A 20552-nucleotide genomic window follows, 5' to 3' on the forward strand; every position below is an offset into this window, starting at 1 on the left:
GGAGCCTGCTTCCGATTCTGTGTCTCCCTCTCTCTCTGCCCCTCCCCCGTTCATGCTCTGTCTCTCTCTGTCCCAAAAATAAATAAAAAATGTTGAAAAAAAAATTAAAAAAAAAAAAAAAAAAAAGAATCCTTTCCTCTTAATATTGCATCTGCCGTCATTACTCTCTGTACCCTAAAGTAGTTTGTTTCCTTTTAGCACTTGTAACAACATGACACACTATGCTTATTTGTTTGTGTATTGTCTGCCTTTCACACTTGAGTGTAAGCTCAATTCCATGAAAGCAGGACTTTGGCTATCTTTGTTTTCCACTGTGTCCCCAGAAAGGCTGGCATCTGGTAAGGGCTCATTAAAAATTTAATGAATGAAGGAATGAACAAATATTCATGTGAATAATTATTCAGAGAGTGATCAGGAGTAGAAAAAGAGCACTCCCCTCCCTTTTTAGGTGTAATTTTGCATAAATTAAATACAGATCATAATCGAAGGAGGTTTTCCCCATCATGTTTTCTCAATTTAAAGAATAGAATGTAATTGAAAACAGTGAATTGGTGGTGAACATATTTATTGTCCCAAATTCCATATTCTACTCACAGAAGTTGGCCACTTATGTTCCAGTCTTGGAAGCTGAATAAATCAGGTAAATAAATCATGTAAATCAGGTATGTGGTTATGACTCCAGGTTTTTCTATTTATTTCCCATTCTTTTGAAACCAGCAATACTAGTAAATCTGCCCTTGCTTACCATATTTTACTTGAAAATGAAGATTTTTCTCTAAGCAGAAATGCTTGATGCACTTTTTTCTTTAAAGAATGACCCCACCATATCAGTTTGATACCCTTCTTGCAACCCAATTTCTTTCAAAGATGTTATTTTTCTTTCCAGGAATTTAACTTTCATTTCCCCCAGAGATGGGGGGAAGTGTAGTGCATTGTAGGTAAATTAAGGCAATGATGCCTCAGTCATAAAATTTATGGAGTCCTTGCATCTTCTTCAAGTATCGTCACCATGGACTCTGGACTCTGCTTCATGAGAACAGGTATGCTCCTTCTAGTACCTTCCTCACTCTCTTCCTTAGCTTTGGAACACTCAGCCTTCCATCTTAGGACTTCATCTGAAAGACAACATGATAGCATTGGCCTCGTAACGGTTGTCTTATAAGGGCCAAATGTGGTAACACCAGAGAAGCTGCTTTCAAATATGTAAACCATTGAGTTCATCAGGAACATCTCAGGTTCAACAGAAACCCATAACAAACTAGCTTGGAAAAGAAGGGGGAAATTGTTTTATAAACATAGGGATGTCCCACAAAACTTAAGTCCAGGGAGAGGAACCTCATGAGTTGCAGGATCCAGAACCTGGGGAGTCTTTGGTTGCTAAGGGTTATCTGTCTTCCTAAATCCCATGGTCTCTTCACTGCCTCTCTTTGCATGTCCGTTTCTTTCTTCTGGAACTCTACAGAAGATCATTATCTGCATCTCCATCACATGTGGGCTGAAGATATCTTTCTCTCTTTTTTTTTATAACAATGCTCTTTTTAAAAAATTTTTATTGGGCACCTGGATGGCTCAGTTGGTTGAGCGACCGACTTCGGCTCAGGTCATGATCTCACGGTTTGTGAGTTCGAGCCCTGCGTCGGGCTCTGTGCTGACAGCTCAGAGCCTGGAGCCTGCTTTGGATTCTGTGTCTCCCTCTCTCTGCCCCTCCCCCACTCATGCTCTGTCTCTCTCTGTCTCAGAAATAAATAAACATAAAAATTTATTTATTTTTTTTTTAATTTTTTTTTAACATTTATTTTTGAGACAGAGAGAGACAGAGCATGAATGGGGGAGGGTCAGAGAGAGGGAGACACAGAATCCAAAGCAGGCTCCAGGCTCTGAGCTGTCAGCACAGAGCCCGACGCAGGGCTCGAACTCACGGACCACGAGATCATGACCTGAGCCGAAGTCGGCCGCTTAGCCGACTGAGCCACCCAGGCGCCCCCATAAAAATTTTTTTAAATAAAAAAATAATAATTTTTTAATTTATTTACGGGGGGGGGGGGGGCACACAGTGGGGGAGGGGCAGAGAGAGAATCCCAAGCAGGCTCTGTGGGGTCAGTGCAGAACCTGAGGAGGGGCTGGATCTCATGAACTGTGAGACCATGTCATGAGCTGAAATCAAGAGTCAGATATTCAGGTGCCTCCTGAATATACCTTTTTTAAAAAAAAAATTTTTTTTAAACTTATTCATTTTTGGGAGACAGAGAGAGACAGAGTGTGAGTGGGGGAGGGGCAGAGAGAAAAGGAGACACAGAATCTGAAGCAGGCTCTAGGCTCTGAGCTGTCAGTACACAACCCAATGCAGGGCTCGAACTTACAGACTGTGAGATTGTGACCTGAGCTGAAGTCAGACACTTAACCGACTGAGCCACCCAGGCACCCTGAAGATTCCTTTCTTAAAACAACTCTTTCAACTCTGAATCTGCATCACTTTATTAATCTCTGACTGACAATTTACTAACCGGTTTCTGAGACCTGATTCCAAATTTTCATTAGAGGAATTTGGCCAAGTTTAGGTCAGATAGGACACCTGCTTTCCCCTCATCTGGTCAACTTCAGGATCAGAATGGGAACAGTGTCATATAATCTGCTGTCCCTCAGCAGAAGAGGTTAAGTAAGAGGACAGACTTTCTGAGAAGAGAGCCTGGGGCAGTGAAGAAACAGTGTTGCACACCTCAAGTGCGACATAGACATCAAGGGATCGAGAAGCTACATGCATCCTTATTCCCATACCTTTGTAACAAAGTATCTGATGTGGCCATATGGTTAATGGCATATTTGTAAATATGGACGGGTCTTACAGAGCCCCACCAACCATGACACCCCTTCACATTATGGTTCAGATTTGTGTTTCTAATACCATCTCTGTTGCCCTCTTTTTTTTTTTTTTTTAAAGTTTATTATTTATTTCTGAGAGAGAGAGAGAAGGGAGGGGCAGAGAGAGAGAGAAAGAGGGAGACACAGAATCCAAAGGAGGCTCCAGGCTCTGAGCCATCAGCACAGAGCCCGGCGTGGGGCTCGAACCCACGAACCACGAGCTCATGACCTGAGCCAAAGTCAGATGCTCAACCGACTGAGTCACCCAGGCGCCCCTCTGTTGCCCTCTTAAGGAACACAGCCTCTCTTTCTTTTCTCGGGGGATCCAGTTTCAATGCACACACTGACTGTATCAAATTCTGAATCTTCCCTATTCCTTATTCCCTGATTTCCCCCTCTACGTTAATTAGAATTGACTACAAAATGCTATAGCAAATAGACCCAAAATTTCAACGAAATAGAAATCTATCTATCTATCTATCTATCTATCTATCTATTTATTTCTCAAGTCAGGCCAGGGACCCAGGCTGATGTAGTTCTATGTTCTTCAACATGTGGCTGCCAGGGGTGCTCAGTTGGTAGAGCATGTGACTCGATCTTGGGGTCATGAGTTCAAGCCTCACATTGGGTGCAGAGCTTTACGTAAAAAAAATGTGGCTTCCAAAATTGCGGTAGTATTCACCTTCATAGCCCATAGGAAAGGAAAGAGAGAGAGGCAGAAGTAGGAGGTTGATGTGACAGGTTTTATGTGCTAGGCCGGGAAGACACATATCCCTTTTTCTTACATTCTGTTGGGAAATACCTAATCCACAAGGCCACATCTATTTGCACAGGGGCTGGGAAATTTACTGTGGCTGGGCAGCTGTCAGCCCAGTTATAATTCTGATACTAAGGGAGAAAGAATGGGTTTTGGTGGACAGCTAGCAGTCTGTGTCACATTGACCCCCTGTGTTACTGTTCTTCGTTAATGACAGTATTTCTGAAATACCCAAGCTTGAGTCCTTAAAGTTGTCCTCCATTTCTCCATCTTTCTCTAATCTCCTTATCCCTTCTAACTACCGAGGCAATCCTACATTCGTTCTATACATTTCATTTCCTCCTCCACAGCCCTGCTTAATGCTGTTGTGTCTCTTGCTTGAACAACTGCAATCAGGCTCCAAAATTACCTCACTGAGTCAGCCTCTCCAGGTTCATCGGACCCATGTTTTACTCTTGTCAGATGCCACTTCCTAATACAGAGATCTGATTGTTCAAGACAGTTTGGGCCCCTTAACACTTACGTCTCCACTTACTCTGGGGGCTGTAGTCACCACATACAAAGCATCTAGAGCTATGCCTCTGTAGCTCAGGTGATCATGCCAGATTGCCTCCCACCTTCTGTTCCAAATACTCTCATCCTGGTCTCATGGTCCATGCTTCTACCCTCCTGCCTCACATTACACTTTGCCCAACAACCAGCTTCCTTAGGATTAACACCATAATGGGGCTGTCTACCCAGCTTTCCATTTAGCTCTGTCCCTGGACACTGTCTCTCAGGGCCCAGGCTTGCTCTTGTTCAAGAGACAAGCCTGGACAGTGATCACATTATTTACTGCACCAAAAGCTCCATCAGTTCCCATTGCTTGTTGAATAAACAGATTTTTTTTCAGCATGCCATCCATGGCCTGCCAACTGTCTGATCCCATCCCCCAACTACCAGCCCCACCAATACATCCTTATAATCTTGACATTTTTCTCATTTTATCAAGAACTGACTTGAACACTTCCTTGAAGACTTCCTCTTTCTGTTCTTCCATGTATTGCCTTCTACCTCTGTAGCTTTTTGTGCACCTGGTGGCCTCCCACACCTATGAAGTATACTCCCTAAAGGCAGGCTTTGTGACTTAAGTCATCCTTTTACCCCCACTGCTGCTGAGAATAATGCCATGGGGAATACCTTAAACACGGTAAGATCACATCATTCCCCTGCTCAGAACTTCCTAGTGTCCCAGTGGCTTCCCATGATAAAAACTCCACACAGGCCTACATGGTCTTGTACGACCTGAGTTTCTGCTACCACTCTCCCCTTGCTCCTTGCTGTTCCTGGAAGACATCGGACAAAGATCTCACATCAGGGGTTTTGCATTTGCTGTTCCTTTTACTGGGATACCCTTTCCCCAGCTACCCGCACGGCTTGCTTTCTCAAGCCTTCTGAGCTTCTCCAAGGCCAATTTCTCGATGAGGCATTTCTCTGCCACTCTGTTCGCACAGGGACTTCACAAACCCTTTGTTTTCTTTTCCTCTGCTTAGGGTTTCTCCATAGCATGTATCACTTCCCTTACATAGTATGTATTTTAGTCATGTATTTTGGGGTTTATTTTCTGTCTCCCCTCCCCCTACTTAGAAGTAAGCTTCATCCTAGTCTAAATCTGTTTGTTTACTTCTCTATCCCCAGAGCCTAGGATAAGGCCTGGCATATCCAAGGCAGTCTGTAACTATTTGTTGAAAGAAAAAAAGAATAAGCAAATTAATGGAAGGGGCCTAATAAATATTTGTTAAGTTGAATGCAAACGTCAGAAACAGATGACCGTGAAATCTTCAAACTGTAAAAGTATGTGGGTTTAGGAGGATAGTGAAATTGAGTGAAAGCTGCCTTATTATCAACATCGTCCAGGAAGGATTAAAAGCTCGTACTTGTGGTGGGAGGGGCAACTGGGCCAGGAAACTCGGACTTTCGCAGAAACATTCGGGGCTGCCCAAGTACCCACCCCCCATCCTTGCCCCTAGGACTGCATCTAGGAGGCGAGCTGGCCCTACCACCCCGTTTGGACCCTTGTCTACTACGCAGGTGTTTAAAGTTATTTTGGTGTCTGCTTCTGTGTCAGTTTGTGAAGGACACAGAAATCTTGGCTGGTTTACGCGACACTTCTCAGCTCTAAGTAGGAAACCGTCAGGGGTGAAAACGACAAAAACACGGCTCAGGACTAGATTCTGGGTCTTGGGGAAGCAGAGCCCATTTTAGAGCAGTGCGAGGGGAACTTTCTGTCTTCTACCCAAGCTCCGCCTTCGCAGTGTTTTTCTGAAATTTTTCACCCTGGCTTACTCTTTTGCAGCCGCCCACTTTCCGCAAGGAGGATGGCGCTCGCTCGGATCTCCGCGTTCCCTCTTCCCTTGGGGACTCCATAGTATTTTTTTTCACGCTTCGTCGCTACTACTCATTATTTGCCTTACCGATCTCCGGTGCCCTGCCTGTAACCAAAACGCTTTCAGATCGCAGCAAGGTCGATTTAAGCACAGCCTTTCTTAAGGTGGCGTGACTGTGACTCATTTACTCTTCCAGAGTAACAAAGCAACAAAATGGTGCTCCCACATATTAATTGAAGAAAGATTCAGGGTGTGTAGGGGAGAGAAATATTAATTTTCTACTTTTATGTAAGATATTAATTCCATGAATAAAATCAAACTCTTGTGGTATGTTGTAATACTCTAGAATATCTCCTTTTACATCTATGTGGTAGTTTGTGTATTTATACATGTGGATTTATGCTTATGTATAATACAGAATTCCTGGGTAGTCTAGCAATTATGTTAAAATGTCAACAGTGATATAATTCCGGGAATAGTGTATAAAATATGGTTTTGAGGCCTACCCTAATTTTCCTGTCCCTCTCCCCCCTTCTCTAATCCAGGAAATTAAGTATAGCTCCTTAGGTGTACAAAAATAAAGGTGAGACCTCTCACGTGGATCGCAGGTGAAATATTTTCTGTCAATCAGGTGGAAAGTCCTGACTTTGAAACTAGTTTTGGGCACTGCCTCTCTCACTGCTCTCTTGGGTATCATCACCCTTGGCCTTCTGGAATCTGCGTTTTAGTTGAACTAGTGCATAGTGATACCAAAGGCCAGTGACAGCTGCATATAAATATCAGTGACCACAGGCCACATCTAGGAAACATCTGCAGGCAGCCCAGGGAATGAGCAGAAGCCATTTTGAATCCCTTGTAAGAGAGGAGGATCTGCAGACTACAGCACAGGCGAATCCAGGCAAAACCTGAACCATTAGGAAGGAAAGAAAGAGAAAATGAACCAGCCTGAGGGTTAGGGGACCTGGCTCTGCCGTCTACTGGATGTGTGTCCCTGGACAGGAAACCTCTCCTGCTCTCAATTTCCTCAGTGGTGGAAAGAAAGGGTTTGAGCCACAGGGTTCTGAAGGTCCCTGCCAGCTCTTACATTCTGGAGTGCCGAGGTGAGGCAGGCACACAAAGTGGAACACACTTTGGAACAATACGTGGTTAAGAAAAGTTAAAAATCAAACTCATCTGTAGCATAGATGCGTAAGAAAACATTGCTGCTGTGTACTATTAGAAGTGAAGGAGATTAGTTTCCAGTAAAATGTATCCACTTTGACCCAAACCAAGATTATATGTATGGGCGGGTGGTGGAGTCCGGTGTCTCAGAAACGACAGCCCTCCCCATACATCTTTAACTCTCACCATCCTGCTCAGGATCATGTTGAAAGATAATTGCAAGTTGTAACGGGGAGCAGAGAAACGCCCAAATAATAGTATCAGAAGTGAGGACAGGGTTGCTGTGGTTTTATGAATCATTTCATAATCTGGACTTTCAGATTACTTTCACCCTTCAATGATTTGTAGCTATGTAAAGGCATTCACTTGCATCTAAATTTTGCTCTGGGTGGGTTGTAGCAGTGAATCTAGTGGGAGGGAAAGGTGGAGGAAGGAAGGAGCTGTTGTATTTGGCGGCGGGACTCAGGTAGAGGAAACTGCTACAACCCGGGAAAGAAGTGAAAAATACAAAGAGGAGACTAGTTCCCACACGCAGCCCATGTCAGTGGCCTTAAATGTGCTCGGGAAGCAAGAACCTGGGTCAGGGGTGTGACCTCGCTTTTGAAACCTGTGTCTGAGACAGCTACAGGTTTTATTAGGGACCTGGGAGACCAGTCGAGTTTTTGATCTTGAAATCCTTATTTTTATTGAGGGAGAGAGCTTGGGTTCAGACTAGATTACAAATGCTGCGCCCACGTTCGCTTTGGCCTCTTCCCCAACCTCCCGCCACCCCCCAGAAGAGCAGAGACTTCTAGGTTAAGGGTGAGCTAACCACTGCTCACCCACAGCCGAGGCACCCAGGCAGGGGGGCTCCCAGGCCCTCGGCGAAGGCTCCCCCGCCCCCAGCCCCGCAGGGCCAGAGGTTGGGGCCACCGGCGAGAGCCCAGCTGGGGGCAGAACTCCCACTGTCCGCCTCCGCCCCCAGTGGCCCGCACCCGCGGCCCGGCGAGTGCCGGGAAAACACGATCGCCACCGAGGCGTAAAACGAGCCGCCAGCCACCTTGGAGATCATCTGATCCAGCCCCTCGGTTTCCCGGGCGCGGAGTGGGCGCGCCAGCCAGCGCAGCGCGGTGACCTGAACCCGAGGTCCCGCCGCCCCCGCCCCTCCCCGGCTCCCCGGCCGTTTGGCTAGTTTGTTTGTCTCGTTTTTAATTTCTCCGAGGCCAGCCGGAGCAGGTTTGCTGGCAGCGGCGCACCTCCGGCAGTCACGCGACCAGCCAATCTCCGGGCGGCGCTGTCGGAGTCGGCGCGCGCGCGCGCGGGCGGGGACGCGCCGGGCCACCTTAAGGCCGGGCTTGCCAGCCGCGGCGGGGCGGCTCCCGGCGCCGCAACCAATGGATCTCCTCCTCTGTTTAAATAGACTTGCGGTGTCAATCATTTTCTTCTTCGTCAGCCTCCCTTCCACCGCCATATTGGGCAACTAAAAAAAGGGGGCTCGTCTTTTCGGGGTGTTTTTCTCCCCCTCCCCTGTCCCCAGAGCCTCGCCGCTCCGCGACTCCGACGCCGCCAAGGTTTGGAGAGCCGCTCGGTTGGCGGGACCCGCGGGCTCGCAGCAGCCCGGGACCTGGACTGGCTTTGCCACCCCCCTCCTCTCTCCTCTCCCCTCCCCTCCCCGCCCTCCCGCTCGCCGGTACACTTGATCGGCGGCGGCTCTCGGCTGCCTGGCCGGGGCTTCCCCTCACCCCTCCCCCAGAGCCAGCGCGCCCCTGACGCTCGGGCAGTTACTTGTCCGTGTTTGTTTCTCTTGGCTCGGAGCGCAGTCGCAGGGCTTATAAGAGGGGTTCGGGCTGGGTCGGGGCGTTTTGTTTTGTTCAGTTTTGTTTTCGGAGAGCGCGCGCGAGGCGGTCGTAGAGACCCGGGAGGAAGATGTCAAACGTGCGAGTGTCTAACGGGAGCCCGAGCCTGGAGCGGATGGACGCCAGACAGGCGGAGTACCCCAAGCCCTCTGCCTGCAGGAACCTCTTCGGCCCGGTCAACCACGAAGAGTTGACCCGGGACTTGGAGAAGCACTGCAGAGACATGGAAGAGGCAAGCCAGCGCAAGTGGAATTTTGATTTCCAGAATCACAAGCCCCTGGAGGGCAAATACGAGTGGCAAGAGGTGGAAAAGGGCAGCTTGCCCGAGTTCTACTACAGACCCCCGCGGCCACCCAAAGGCGCCTGCAAGGTGCCGGCGCAGGAGAGCCAGGATGTCAGCGGGAACCGCCAGGCGGTGCCTTTAATTGGGTCTCAGGCAAACACAGAGGACACACATTTGGTAGACCAAAAGACTGATACATCGGACAACCAGACGGGGTTAGCGGAGCAGTGCCCTGGGATAAGGAAGCGACCTGCTACAGATGGTAATGACCCTTCCCCAAGTAGAAAATGTCTGTCTGTCCGTCCGTCCGGGGCACCGCTTTGCCTGCTTGAGGGTCTTAACCTAAGCTTTTTATTTATTCATTTGTTTGTTTGTTTGTTTATTCATTTATTTACTTACTTTTGTAGCATATTCTGATTTAGCTTGTGGGGAGCGAAGTGGCCTAATCTTGGGTTTTAAATGCTATCCGGCTGACTGCTTGCCTGTTTATTATTTTTAAGTCAGGAGCCTGAGATGGTATTATCTGATAATTTCTCTAACCGAAAACATGGCAGTTCCTCCCCGCTAGCCCGCGGTGGGTCTGTGACAACGTTGGGATGTGTATCCACGGCCTCCGTCTTCGCAATGGACAGAGAGCTTTGGGGCGTAGAATACACTTTCTGTTATGTGAAAACAACCTCATTCTGTGCCCTTAAAGGCCACTGGGAATGACGGATCCAGGATTGTGGGTGGAGGTGTGGGTTTTTCATCCCCTACCTATTGTGCCAACTTCTGTCAGCCATTGTTTTTCTAATAAAGATTGTGTGTTCTTTTTAAAATTCCCTCCTGCCCTTAGATTCCTCTCCTCAAAACAAAAGAGCCAACAGAACAGAAGAAAATGTCTCAGACGGTTCCCCGAACGCGGGTTCAGTGGAGCAGACGCCCAAGAAGCCTGGCCTGAGAAGACGTCAAACGTAAACTCATCGGTGGGTTGATGGCTAGGCGCAAGTAACTTACATCCCGAATTGGGCTTTCAAACCCCAAGATAACCTGATCTTAGTGGTTGCTGGCAGATTATAGAGTTTGTGGGTTTTTGTTTTTGTTTATATTTTGTGAGGTCAAAAAATAGGAACGGGAAAAGCTGGGGCATCACTGGATTCCGGGGTACTGTGGTGCTTCACGCTTTCCACGTCCTGACATAATTTTCCCTTGAAACATGGAATGACTAGACCAAGTGTCCTCGGCAAGTACTTGTGACCAAGGCCCAATGGATAGAAGGCCAATTCCCTGTGAATCCCACCAAAACATGTTGGGGAACAGTAGGTTCTTAACTTCTTCTGAACAAGAACTGGGGTATGCCCCAGTCTCACTTCATGAGAATTCATTTCCCAGGGATTCAAGTTGAGTCTGTAACAGATTTCGAGCCATACGTGGGGAAAATGGCAAGTAAATGATTAAAATTTGAGGGAAAAGTTAGGTACAAATGGTTCCTATTTGGTTAACCCAATGGTTACATGCTTTTATTTTTGTCATTTTCATAAACTGCCGCTTTCCCTGTTTTCTTACAAGTTTTGGGAACAAGAAAGGAACCCTGTGTATTTAAAAAAACCAAACTGGAAACCTCAAAAATACTAAGGTTCCTACAGAATTTCTGATGATAACTTCCGAAGTCACAAAGCAGAAGTTAAATTAACTCTGCTGGAGTAAGCAATCCAGGAACACGTCAGCATGTGTATGCTAATTGTGCTATAACAGGATGATTTGGATATTTTAGGGGAAACCGTGAATAGTCATAAGGGCCAGCAAGGGCAGGTCTACCCCACAGAAGAGAAGTGGAGACTTTTTCCATATACTAAAATCTGGTCAATATGGACAGCTAATTTGAATAATTCAGCCCTCAATTTACCATGGATTGGCTATCTATAATGATCAAAGTGAATATGTTAATAGTTTGTAAACTTCTTACTGATAAGAACCGTGACCTCTCCCCCCGCCCCCCAAATGCACTCGTAGCTTAGCACATAAAAAGATTTTAGTACATGTTGATCCTGGCTTTTAAAAATCCTCATTTATAAAAAAAAAATAAAGGAACCTAGAGATTAAGGTGAGATTCAAGTTTGTTGTGTTTTTAAATCATAGTGTCATATATATGACTTCTTCACACACATCTGGCATTTTTCAAAGGTTATACAAAATATCACTATAGGACTTCTATATTACAGCTGTATACAAAGTGGGAAAAGTGGATGAAAAAAATTTTCTGAAGCCACCTGCAGCTTGGGACTTGTGGTTTGTGACCTGAAGCTTAGCTCATCAGATGAGCCACAGTGAATCACACCTATTGGATTTTGATCTGGTCCCATTCTGACATAGAGAGAGGCATTTGTTAGTAAACATTGCCAGTTCAGAGAATACTAGAAATAGTGGTAAGGACCTCCTCAAAAGCATTCTTGTGTATATTTTGCATATGACTGAGAAACAAGAATATTTTGAAAAAAAAAAAAGTTAATAGAATTTTCTTTGGAGAGCATTTATAAGTTACAGTTCCACTTATTTTTCAAATTTAGAAAACTTTGATACTCTTAAGTGTTACAGTTTCTTAATTCTCCTTTCTTTCTCACTGTCTTTGACCCCGATTCTCTAGACCAGGGTTTCTCAACCTCTGCACTATTGACATTTTGGGCTGAATAATTCTTTGTTGTGGGAGGCTGTCCTGTACATTAGTAGAATGTTTGGCAGCAGCCCTGGCCTTTCCCAACAGATGCCAGTAGCAACCTCCCACCCCCAGTGTGACAACCTAAAATGTCTCCAAACATTGCCACACGTCCCCTGGGGGACAAATCTCCCCACTGTTGAGATCCCACTCCTCTAAACAAAAATAAACAACACGGAGAAAAGTAAAAAATCCAGTGAAGGAAACGTTGGATGGAGAGGACTATGGTCATCAGCTTTTAGTACACACTTTCTTTTCCATTGCTCAGGTATTTCACAACTAAGACAGTGACGAAATAATTCCTGTACTTTATTGGTAATGCTATTCTAGTGCTTTTTCTCCTAATTCTTTCTTCTTGTTTCTTTTGCAGAATTAAGAGCACGTTTCCTTGTTTATCAGATACATCACTGCTTGATGAAGCAAGGAAGATATAAATTAAAAATTTTAAATACATATCTCTGACTCCATGGAGTGGACATCCTGTATAAGCACTGAAAAGCAACAACACAATAACACTAAAATTTTAGGCACTCTTAAATGATCTGCCTCTAAAAGCATTGGATGTAGCATTGTGCAATTAGGTTTTTCCTTATTTGCTTCATTGTACTACCTGTGTATATAGTTTTTACCTTTTATGTAGCACATAAACTTTGGGGGGAGGGACGGCAGGGTGGGGCTGAGGAATTGGCGTGGGGGGGGGTTCTGAAGAGCTTGCTTCCATTTAGAGCAAGGAGAAAAATATTTGACTTGCATGAAGAGAAGCAGTTTTGGGGAAGGGTTTGAATTGTTTTCTTTAAAGATGTAATGTCTCTTTCAGTGAAAACTGATAATTCATTTTTAAAAAATCCAAATTTGAACACTGGTTGCAAATAATTGCTAATTTTTTTGTACATGAAGCTTTTTATCATTTGGGAGCTCTGATGATTCCGTTATGTAGTGGCAAATGGCTTTTTTTTTTTTTTTTTTAAACAAAAAACTATCCTCTTATTCCCCCCGCCCCCCCCCCCTTCAGTTTCTCTTAAAATTGGAATTTACCATTTAATTATTCAGCAGTTAGGTAATCCTTTCAGGTAATTCTGGGCAAATATCTGGGGTGTATGGGGGAGTTCTAAATGCTCAGATTTAACTATCTAATTTTTATCAGGTTTGCTGAGAAGATTTCTTAATTTTCTTTGGACTTTGAGCTGTGTAGACACAGTCAAAATAATTCTAATACCTTGGATATTTTTTAAACATCTTTCAGTAACTTCACATAAAAATAATGAAATAATTTTAATTTAAAGGTTCTCATTTTATTTGTTAATTTGCCCCAAGGAAATGGTGTTTTTAAAGGAAAGTGCATATAGAGAAAAGCATACGTGGAATTACTGAAATGGATACTACATCTTTAAACAGTATTTTTACATTGCCTGTGTATGTGTATGAAACAAAACCATTTGAAGTGTACCTGTGTACATAACTCTGTAAAGACACTGAAAAATTATACTAACTTATTTATGTTAAAAAGAGATTTTTTTTTTTTTTTTAATCTAGACCATATACAAGCCAAAGTGGCATGTTTTGTGCATTTGTAAATGCTGTATTGGGTAGAATAGATTTTTTCCCTTCTTCTGTTAAATAATATGGCTATGCTTAAAAGGTTGCATACTGAGCCAAGTATAATTTTTTGTAATGTGTGAAAAAGATGCCAATTATTGTTACACATCAAGCAATCAATAAAGAAAACTTCCATAGCTATCGAGTTGAACTGTAATGTGCTTTACTAAGCTTTGAGGTATTTGACCTGGCATTATGGGTGTATTTACACAAATATAATATGAAGTGGCAAATATCTTGATAATTTAGGCCCACATCTCAGATGATGTTTGTGTGGTTCTGAATGTGATAGTATTTTCCACTTAGTTCTGTATGAGTGAACAAAGCTTTAGACGTGGAAAGTGGAAAAGCCACATTTTCATATAAATAAGATTGTCAAATCTCCATTAGTTCCAATATTTATATCTTCTAGGATATGTGTCCGACTCAAACATTTTTACATAAGTGTAGACTGTTCATACATTTGCAGGACTGAAAATGAAAGTAACATGGTGACTTCTCTAAATTCTGTATTTACACATGCAAGTGTTGTGGGAAATTAGAGCGATTGTTCAGACCACCTAATCTACACCTCTTGTCAAAAATATTTAGATATATATAGGTCCTTTAGAAATTGGAATTCCACACTAATTTAGATGGAACAGGTATTCTTCAAACTGGTCATAACAAATCCTTCAATCCTGAAATTTCCTGCTTATAATCTACACAACCCAAGACTGGTTAATCTAAATACCAAATCTGAGGGTTTGGGGCCCATGTTGACGTGGCAGAGGTAGATATTTTTTACTTTAATAAGAAAAACTTAAACAAGGTATTTTAAAGTCAAATTTACTAAAAATGATTCCTGTTATTACACATTCTCTTAAAAATGTGGCTAAGGTGTAAATTTTTTTTTCTAGGATTCTGCAAATGGTTAAATCGCAAACATTTGAACTTGGGTTAAATTGTTTACCTGAAATACTAGCATTTACATTATTGCACCCCAAAGGGGGCTCTACACAAGACAGTTTTAAAACTTATTTTGACCTGAAGCTGTTAAAGAAAAAAAAAAAAAAAAAGAAGAAGAAAGCAAACCAAAAAAAAAAAGAGCAGAGTTGACTCTCTTCGGCTGCCGGGAAGGAGAAAAGAAGGTCCTTTGGTGGCGGAGCTACATCTTCCAAGTAGGTATTATTTTAATTAAAGGCTAAAGGTGTTTTTGTGATTCTATTCAAAACACGCATACAGGGTGTTTTTCAGGAAGACACTGAGAAAGCAAGAAAAACAATTCAAAATGGGGAGGAAGGAATGGAGAGTCAGGAAATAATGAAATAAAATTAGTTTCTCTGAACCAAAAAGAGTACTTAAAAAGTGTCTCTAACAGAGGAAAAAAATCCTCTTAATTGCTGCCTGCACCCTATTTTCCTTCCCTCAAGCGGCATCCTTAATGTGAATTTTTAGAGACTGCGTTTTAGGAGTGTAGGGCCAGGAAGAAGTGGATGCTGGCCGCGCCAGGCACGTTCACAGGAACGCAGCCCCCAAGTCACCGGGTGGATCCTTTACACGTCTGTGTCAACTCTCCAAGTGCGTCCCCGAGATTCGGAGCGTCCCTTCCCTGGCCCCGGACCGCTGGGCCCGCCGCGGGCGTCCCTCTGAGGGGTCGCGGCAGCCGGCGCCAGCCAAACCCTGCTCCGCTACCCCGGCCACTGCGCCGTCGTCTCCCCAAACTGCCCCGAAGCCCCGCTCCCGCCTGCCGCGGCAGTTGCGGCGTCGGGCTGGCTGGCGCCCCGCGACGAAAAGGCCATCAAGTCTCGCTGCATTTCTGCCACTTGCAGCGCCCGCGCCGCCGGGGTGGCTGCGCGCAGTTCCCGCGCTCGGGGCGCCCCGCAGGCCGTGGAGGGCGGCTGCTCCCCGGCCCGCGCAGCGGCGCGGGGCGGTTTCTCGGAAACTTTCCTCCCTCATCATCTCTCCTCTGGGTTGAGAAAGAAGCGGAAGCCCCTACTTCTCTCCACAGTCAGACCCTCTACACCAAGCACCCTGCCATATTCCAGATCGGTGGGGGGATCTGAGCGAAGGGGAGAACCTTTCCGAATCTGCGGACCCTCCGGGGCAGCAGCCCGCTCCCACCCCCACCCTGGGCTCCAATGATCCGCAGCCCCGCGCATTTCGAAAGGCTTCCCGGCTCGCCGGCGGCCAAGGAGGACCGCAGCGACGCGCAGGAGGGGCCGAGCGCCACAGCCGCTTGCGGGGTCGCTTCCTCCTTTACAGCCGTTTTGCAAAATCCAGCTCCCCCCCAAACCCCACCCCCCATCGCATCCCCAGCTGTCCAACGCGTCGGACTGGGGCAGGGAAGAAATAGGAAAACGTGGGGCCAGGGGCATGACTGGGGGACAGAAGGGACCGTGCAAATCCACAGGATGGGAGCGGGGCGCGCGGCCTTTCAGGCCCCGGTGCGCCCACCGCCCCGGCCGCGCCAGGCGACCTTTCCCGGCGGCCGGGAAACGCCGTCTTCGCCATTTCATCTTCATCATTGTGAGCGTAACACTTGCTCTTCATAAGCTTTTTAGGACTGAAAAAGGTGTTTTAAAAGCCTATCTGGATCTCCAATCTGTTTTTCAGAGTGCGAATTTCTTTTTTTAAATTTGCCATCTCTTTTACCTGAGCCACACCCTACGCCCGCTCCCCTCCCTCCCGGGCAACAGTAAGGTAAAAATCCTGTAAGCGAAACTGGGGAGGGGGGCGGCGGCAGAGAAGAAGCGCCCACAGTCAGGCTAGATCCCCCCACCCCCGCCTCATCCACGGCGGGGTAAGGGGGAGGAAACCTCCCGGATCTTGGCTCGCGTGGGGGTGGGGTGGAGTGGGGTGGGGTCAGCCTCAGTCAGACCCTGCAGAAGCGAAAGTATTTACACGGACACTCAAGTCCCAGGCCTGTCTCGCATGGGGACACACAGTAGGCAGGAATCAGAAAGCACAAAATACAACAAGAAATCGATGCGTGTTGGGCGCGAAGCGTCGACGCGCCTCAAAGGAACGCTAAGAAAAGGCAGGGAGAAGGGCGCGCAGCCGGGACGCGGGGCCGGGGGATTGCATCATTGCAGCTCCCCCTCCAGAAAATGGGCTCCGAACCGCGGCGACCATCATGGCGCTCGGGTCGGGCCGCGCTTCCCGCGCGCCTTCCCCGAGCGCTCGGGCCGCGGGCACCGAGCCCCAAACGAGCGTTTTGCAAACATTTACCCCCACCCTCCTCCCTCGGGCGCCTGTTCCACCCCTCTTCCCACCCCCGCTTCCTTTTGTGTGCCCGCGTATGTGAGTGCGTGCGTCCGTCCGAGTGTGTATAGGACTAGGGAACTTGAAGATTATTTTTTTCCTCTCTTTTTTCCCTCCCGGGCTGGTGGTTGTAAACTTGATTGGCATTGGCTGCGCCCACTGACCCCTGCGCCGAGTCCACTGAAAATTTAAGGTGGATCCGAAAGCCTCCAGCTTCTCGCGCTTTAGCTGGTTTGGGAGGAAAGGGAAGAAAAAAAAAAAAAGCCCCAAACCTTGCGCCCGGCGCGTTTTCACGAATCCCCTGCGGTACCAGCCCCCGCGCCCGCCCCGCCCGCCCGCTGCGCTCTTCCTCCGCCCACCTCCCGCTCCTTCCCCATTGGCCCGACGGTGCAGTTTGAATTTTTTTTTTGGATGCTTGTTTGCTTGTAAAAAATACGGTACCCCACATCGTGTGACGAAACCTATTTCGGCGCCCCGAACTGGGGAGCTTCAGCTGGTTCTGGGGAGGAGGGTGGGCGGAGCATCTGTCTGTTCCAAAATTTTGCCCCAAAGTGCCGTTGACAGGGTGCAGGCGGGTGGGGGAGCGTGGGGCCGCGGTAAAGAAACCCGAGCAGCTTTGGCGGGGGCAGAGATGTAGTATAAAACGTTAATGGATGTCCGGGGCACGCCGTTTCGCCGGCTGCTGGCCAGAGGTGCTAGGGAGGCGCTGACGGAAGCCCAAGAGAAGATGCACCTTCCCCTGCCTTGGAAAGGTAGACTTGGGGAGGGAGGGGGCTGGGGATGAAGGTGGCCCGGAAAAGAGCACCTTACAACCTAGAGGGGGGGAAAAAAAAAAAAAAAAGGAAAGAAAAGAAACCGGGGAGATGTAAAGACAGATCAGGTCTATTATTTCAAGTGCTACCCAGCCAGATTCCATCATAATTCAGCCAAGTCGCTGTCATTTTTATTGAAAAAATTTAAAGGAAGTTTTCTCTCTTTGATTTCCAGAGTGCTTTTGAGTAAGGAAAATGTTAAAATAAAATTGAGAAAAAAATTAAGAAAGGAAATATGACTTTTCAAGTGCCTTTTGATTTCTGGGTCTGGAAATTAATTCTTTTGATAAAGTACTTTAAGATTTAGGAGAATGTTGGTTGTATTACGGGTCTAATTGAAACGATATCCTGCATTAATTGTAACTCAATTATGTTTTACTTTGCTGTGAAAATTTCAAAAGTTTATAGTAATTCAAATTACTCTCTAAATCACTCTATTTTCACATTAGTGAAACTAGCATATATGCCTACATTTTGGGAGTCTCTTACTCTTGTGGCAGTGTAACTAATGATTTTAACCTGACGTCCAGCCCCAGCCTTCAGTCTTGACAGTTCTTAACTCCACTTAACTCCCCAGCCATTTTTTAGTTCTTACCTCCTCCAGTCCTTCCTAACCCAATCAATCCTTTACTTACACAACCTAACTTGGACCACCGTAAACTAACCTGCCTGTGCCCTTAGTAAGGAATTTGTTTGAGTTAAGAAAGTCCCCAGATGGACTGGCTAGCCTCAGGAAGTAGTGAGCTCATCATCCCTGGAAGTGTGAGTCAGGCACTAGTCTGGATGACCCCTTGATAAGGACATTGTAGACAGGGGAAAAATATCAAGTGAGTATGAGGACTAGTTACTTCCAAAGTCTGTTCTAGACCCTTGAGATATGGTATTTCCAATCTTGGACTTTATGGATATTCAATAAATTAAGCAATTTTCCTTGAGTTGCACTCAAGGAAGATTTCTTCTAGAGTTGTACCTTCCAATATGGTAGCCAGAAGCCATATGTAGCTATCGAGCATTTGAATGTGGCTCGTCCAAATTGAGATGTAACTGTGAAATATACACCAGGTTTCCAAGAATTAGTATGAAAAAGAATGTTAAATATCTCAATAATTTTTGTATTGATTACATGTTGAAGTGATATTTTTGATATATTGGATCAAATAAAAATATGAAATTTAATTTTATCTGTTTCTTTTCCCGTTTTTTTTTTGGTGTGGTTACTAGACCATTTTAATTTGCATATATGACTCCCATTATATTTCCGTTAGACATTGCTGTTCTAGACCAACACCTATGATCACTTGAAGCACTGTCTTTGAGAGTAGCTGGTAACTTCCAATTGCCGTCCTAACTTCCCAACTGAAAGCAAGGCCCAAACTCAGCCTCTGGAAACTTTAAAAAGAATTCTGCCAACACCGAACACCTACTGTTTCATCTTTAACACTTAGTATTGGGTTTGGGCCCAGACTGTGGACCTATGGTACAGATATGTCTGATTAAATCTGACTTGATAACAGCTTTCCACATTATGTGAATAGAGAGAGACACTGGGGAATCCAATATGTTAGGAATGATGCTGGGAAGCAATTTAGACCCCAAACAAAGCCTCCACAGGTAACTTTTCACTACTTGTCACTCTTTAGTGGAGAGGAAGGCAGGGGGCAGATGGAGGAAGGTTCTCATTCTGTGGATGTATCTCTAACGGAAGACTTCAACAAATGAAAGGGTGTCCCATATTCTTGGATAGAAATACTCAAGATGATAAAGGGGATAATTAAATTTATGCTTTTATATTAAATTCTGTTAAGTTCTGATTATCCTATTCCATTCCATTGTTCTATTTGTTTATGCACTCAGGACTATATTATTTTAATTACTGTAATTTTACTTCTGGTAACACTAATATTCTACATCCAACCAGTCCCTTTAATCTGCTTTTTTCCCAGAATTTTCCCAGAATTTGGCTGCTTTTGCTTGACTTTTTTCCTATTTGGTTTTAAAATGAATTTGTCTAGCTGGAAATGTAATTCCTACTAGCATTTAAAAAAAATGGAGTGGGATCCTTATCTCATACTTTATACTAGGATCGATTCCTGAAGGATTAAAGAAGTGTAAAAACTTACACTTTTTTCCTGAAGTGTAAAAAAATGAAATTAGAGACACACTAGAAGAAACTTCAGGGGACTTTTCAAAAATATAATCTCAGAGCGGGGAAGGTCTTTCTAGGTATGAAACAAAGCAGAATCTATTAAATATAGTATTGTTAAATTCAATGACATAAGAGTAAAATTGTTCTGTATGGCAAAGGCTTTCAGAGCAAAGTCAGAGACAATGGCTTGGGGTAATAGTTGCACAACAACATGAATATACTTAATTCCACTGAGCTATGCATTTAAAAAATGGTTAGGGGCGCCTGGGTGGCACAGTTGGTTTAGCGACTGACTCTCGATCTCTGCTCAGGTCATGATCTCACGGGTCGGTTCGTGAGATCGAACCCCCACATTGGTCTCTGTGCTGACAGCACAGAGCCTGCTTGGGATTCTTAATCTCCCTCTCTTTCTACCCCTCTCCTGCTTGCACTCTCTCTGTCTCAAAATAAATAAATACACTTAAAAATAAATAAAAAATGGTTAAAGTGGCAAATTATATGCGTATTTAAATACATACATACATGCATATATACTTACGTACACTTCTACAGGCACACACACATACATACGCACACAACTACTGGAAACATTTTAAAGTCTGTCCATGTTCTGTCTAAAAGAATCTCCTACACAGTGTTCTGTGAATCCTTTGTGAGGCATGGGTATGGTGGTTGCACTTCAGGCTCTGAAATCAGACTGCTTGGGTTTGAGTCCCAGTTACCTAACTCATTGCCTATAAGACCTTTTGCAAGTTACTTCACCTTTTAAAGTTTCTATTTCTTTGGCTATATCATGAGGATG

The 20552-nt window shown here is 45.2% G+C and overlaps 1 protein-coding gene across 1 annotated transcript; it reads left to right on the plus strand.

Moving 5' to 3' along the window:
* Positions 1-8549: 8549 nt before the first annotated feature.
* On the plus strand, positions 8550-13694 carry CDKN1B (cyclin dependent kinase inhibitor 1B). Its single transcript, XM_042991790.1, has 3 exons — positions 8550-9523; positions 10097-10226; positions 12324-13694. Exons 1-2 carry the CDS (start codon positions 9049-9051, stop codon positions 10216-10218), a joined length of 597 nt encoding a protein of 198 aa, XP_042847724.1. The 5' UTR covers positions 8550-9048; the 3' UTR covers positions 10219-10226; positions 12324-13694.
* Positions 13695-20552: the final 6858 nt, after the last annotated feature.

The sequence above is a fragment of the Panthera tigris genome, chromosome B4, assembly GCF_018350195.1.
Source record: "Panthera tigris isolate Pti1 chromosome B4, P.tigris_Pti1_mat1.1, whole genome shotgun sequence".
NCBI classification, from domain to species: Eukaryota; Metazoa; Chordata; class Mammalia; order Carnivora; family Felidae; genus Panthera; species Panthera tigris.

Coding starts and splice junctions, on each gene's coding strand:
- CDKN1B (XM_042991790.1), top strand. CDS start 9,049: ATGTCAAACGTGCGAGTGTCTAACGGGAGCCCGAGCCTGGAGCGGATG. Junction 9,524..10,096: donor GAAGCGACCTGCTACAGATG/GTAATGACCCTT, acceptor TCCTGCCCTTAG/ATTCCTCTCCTCAAAACAAA.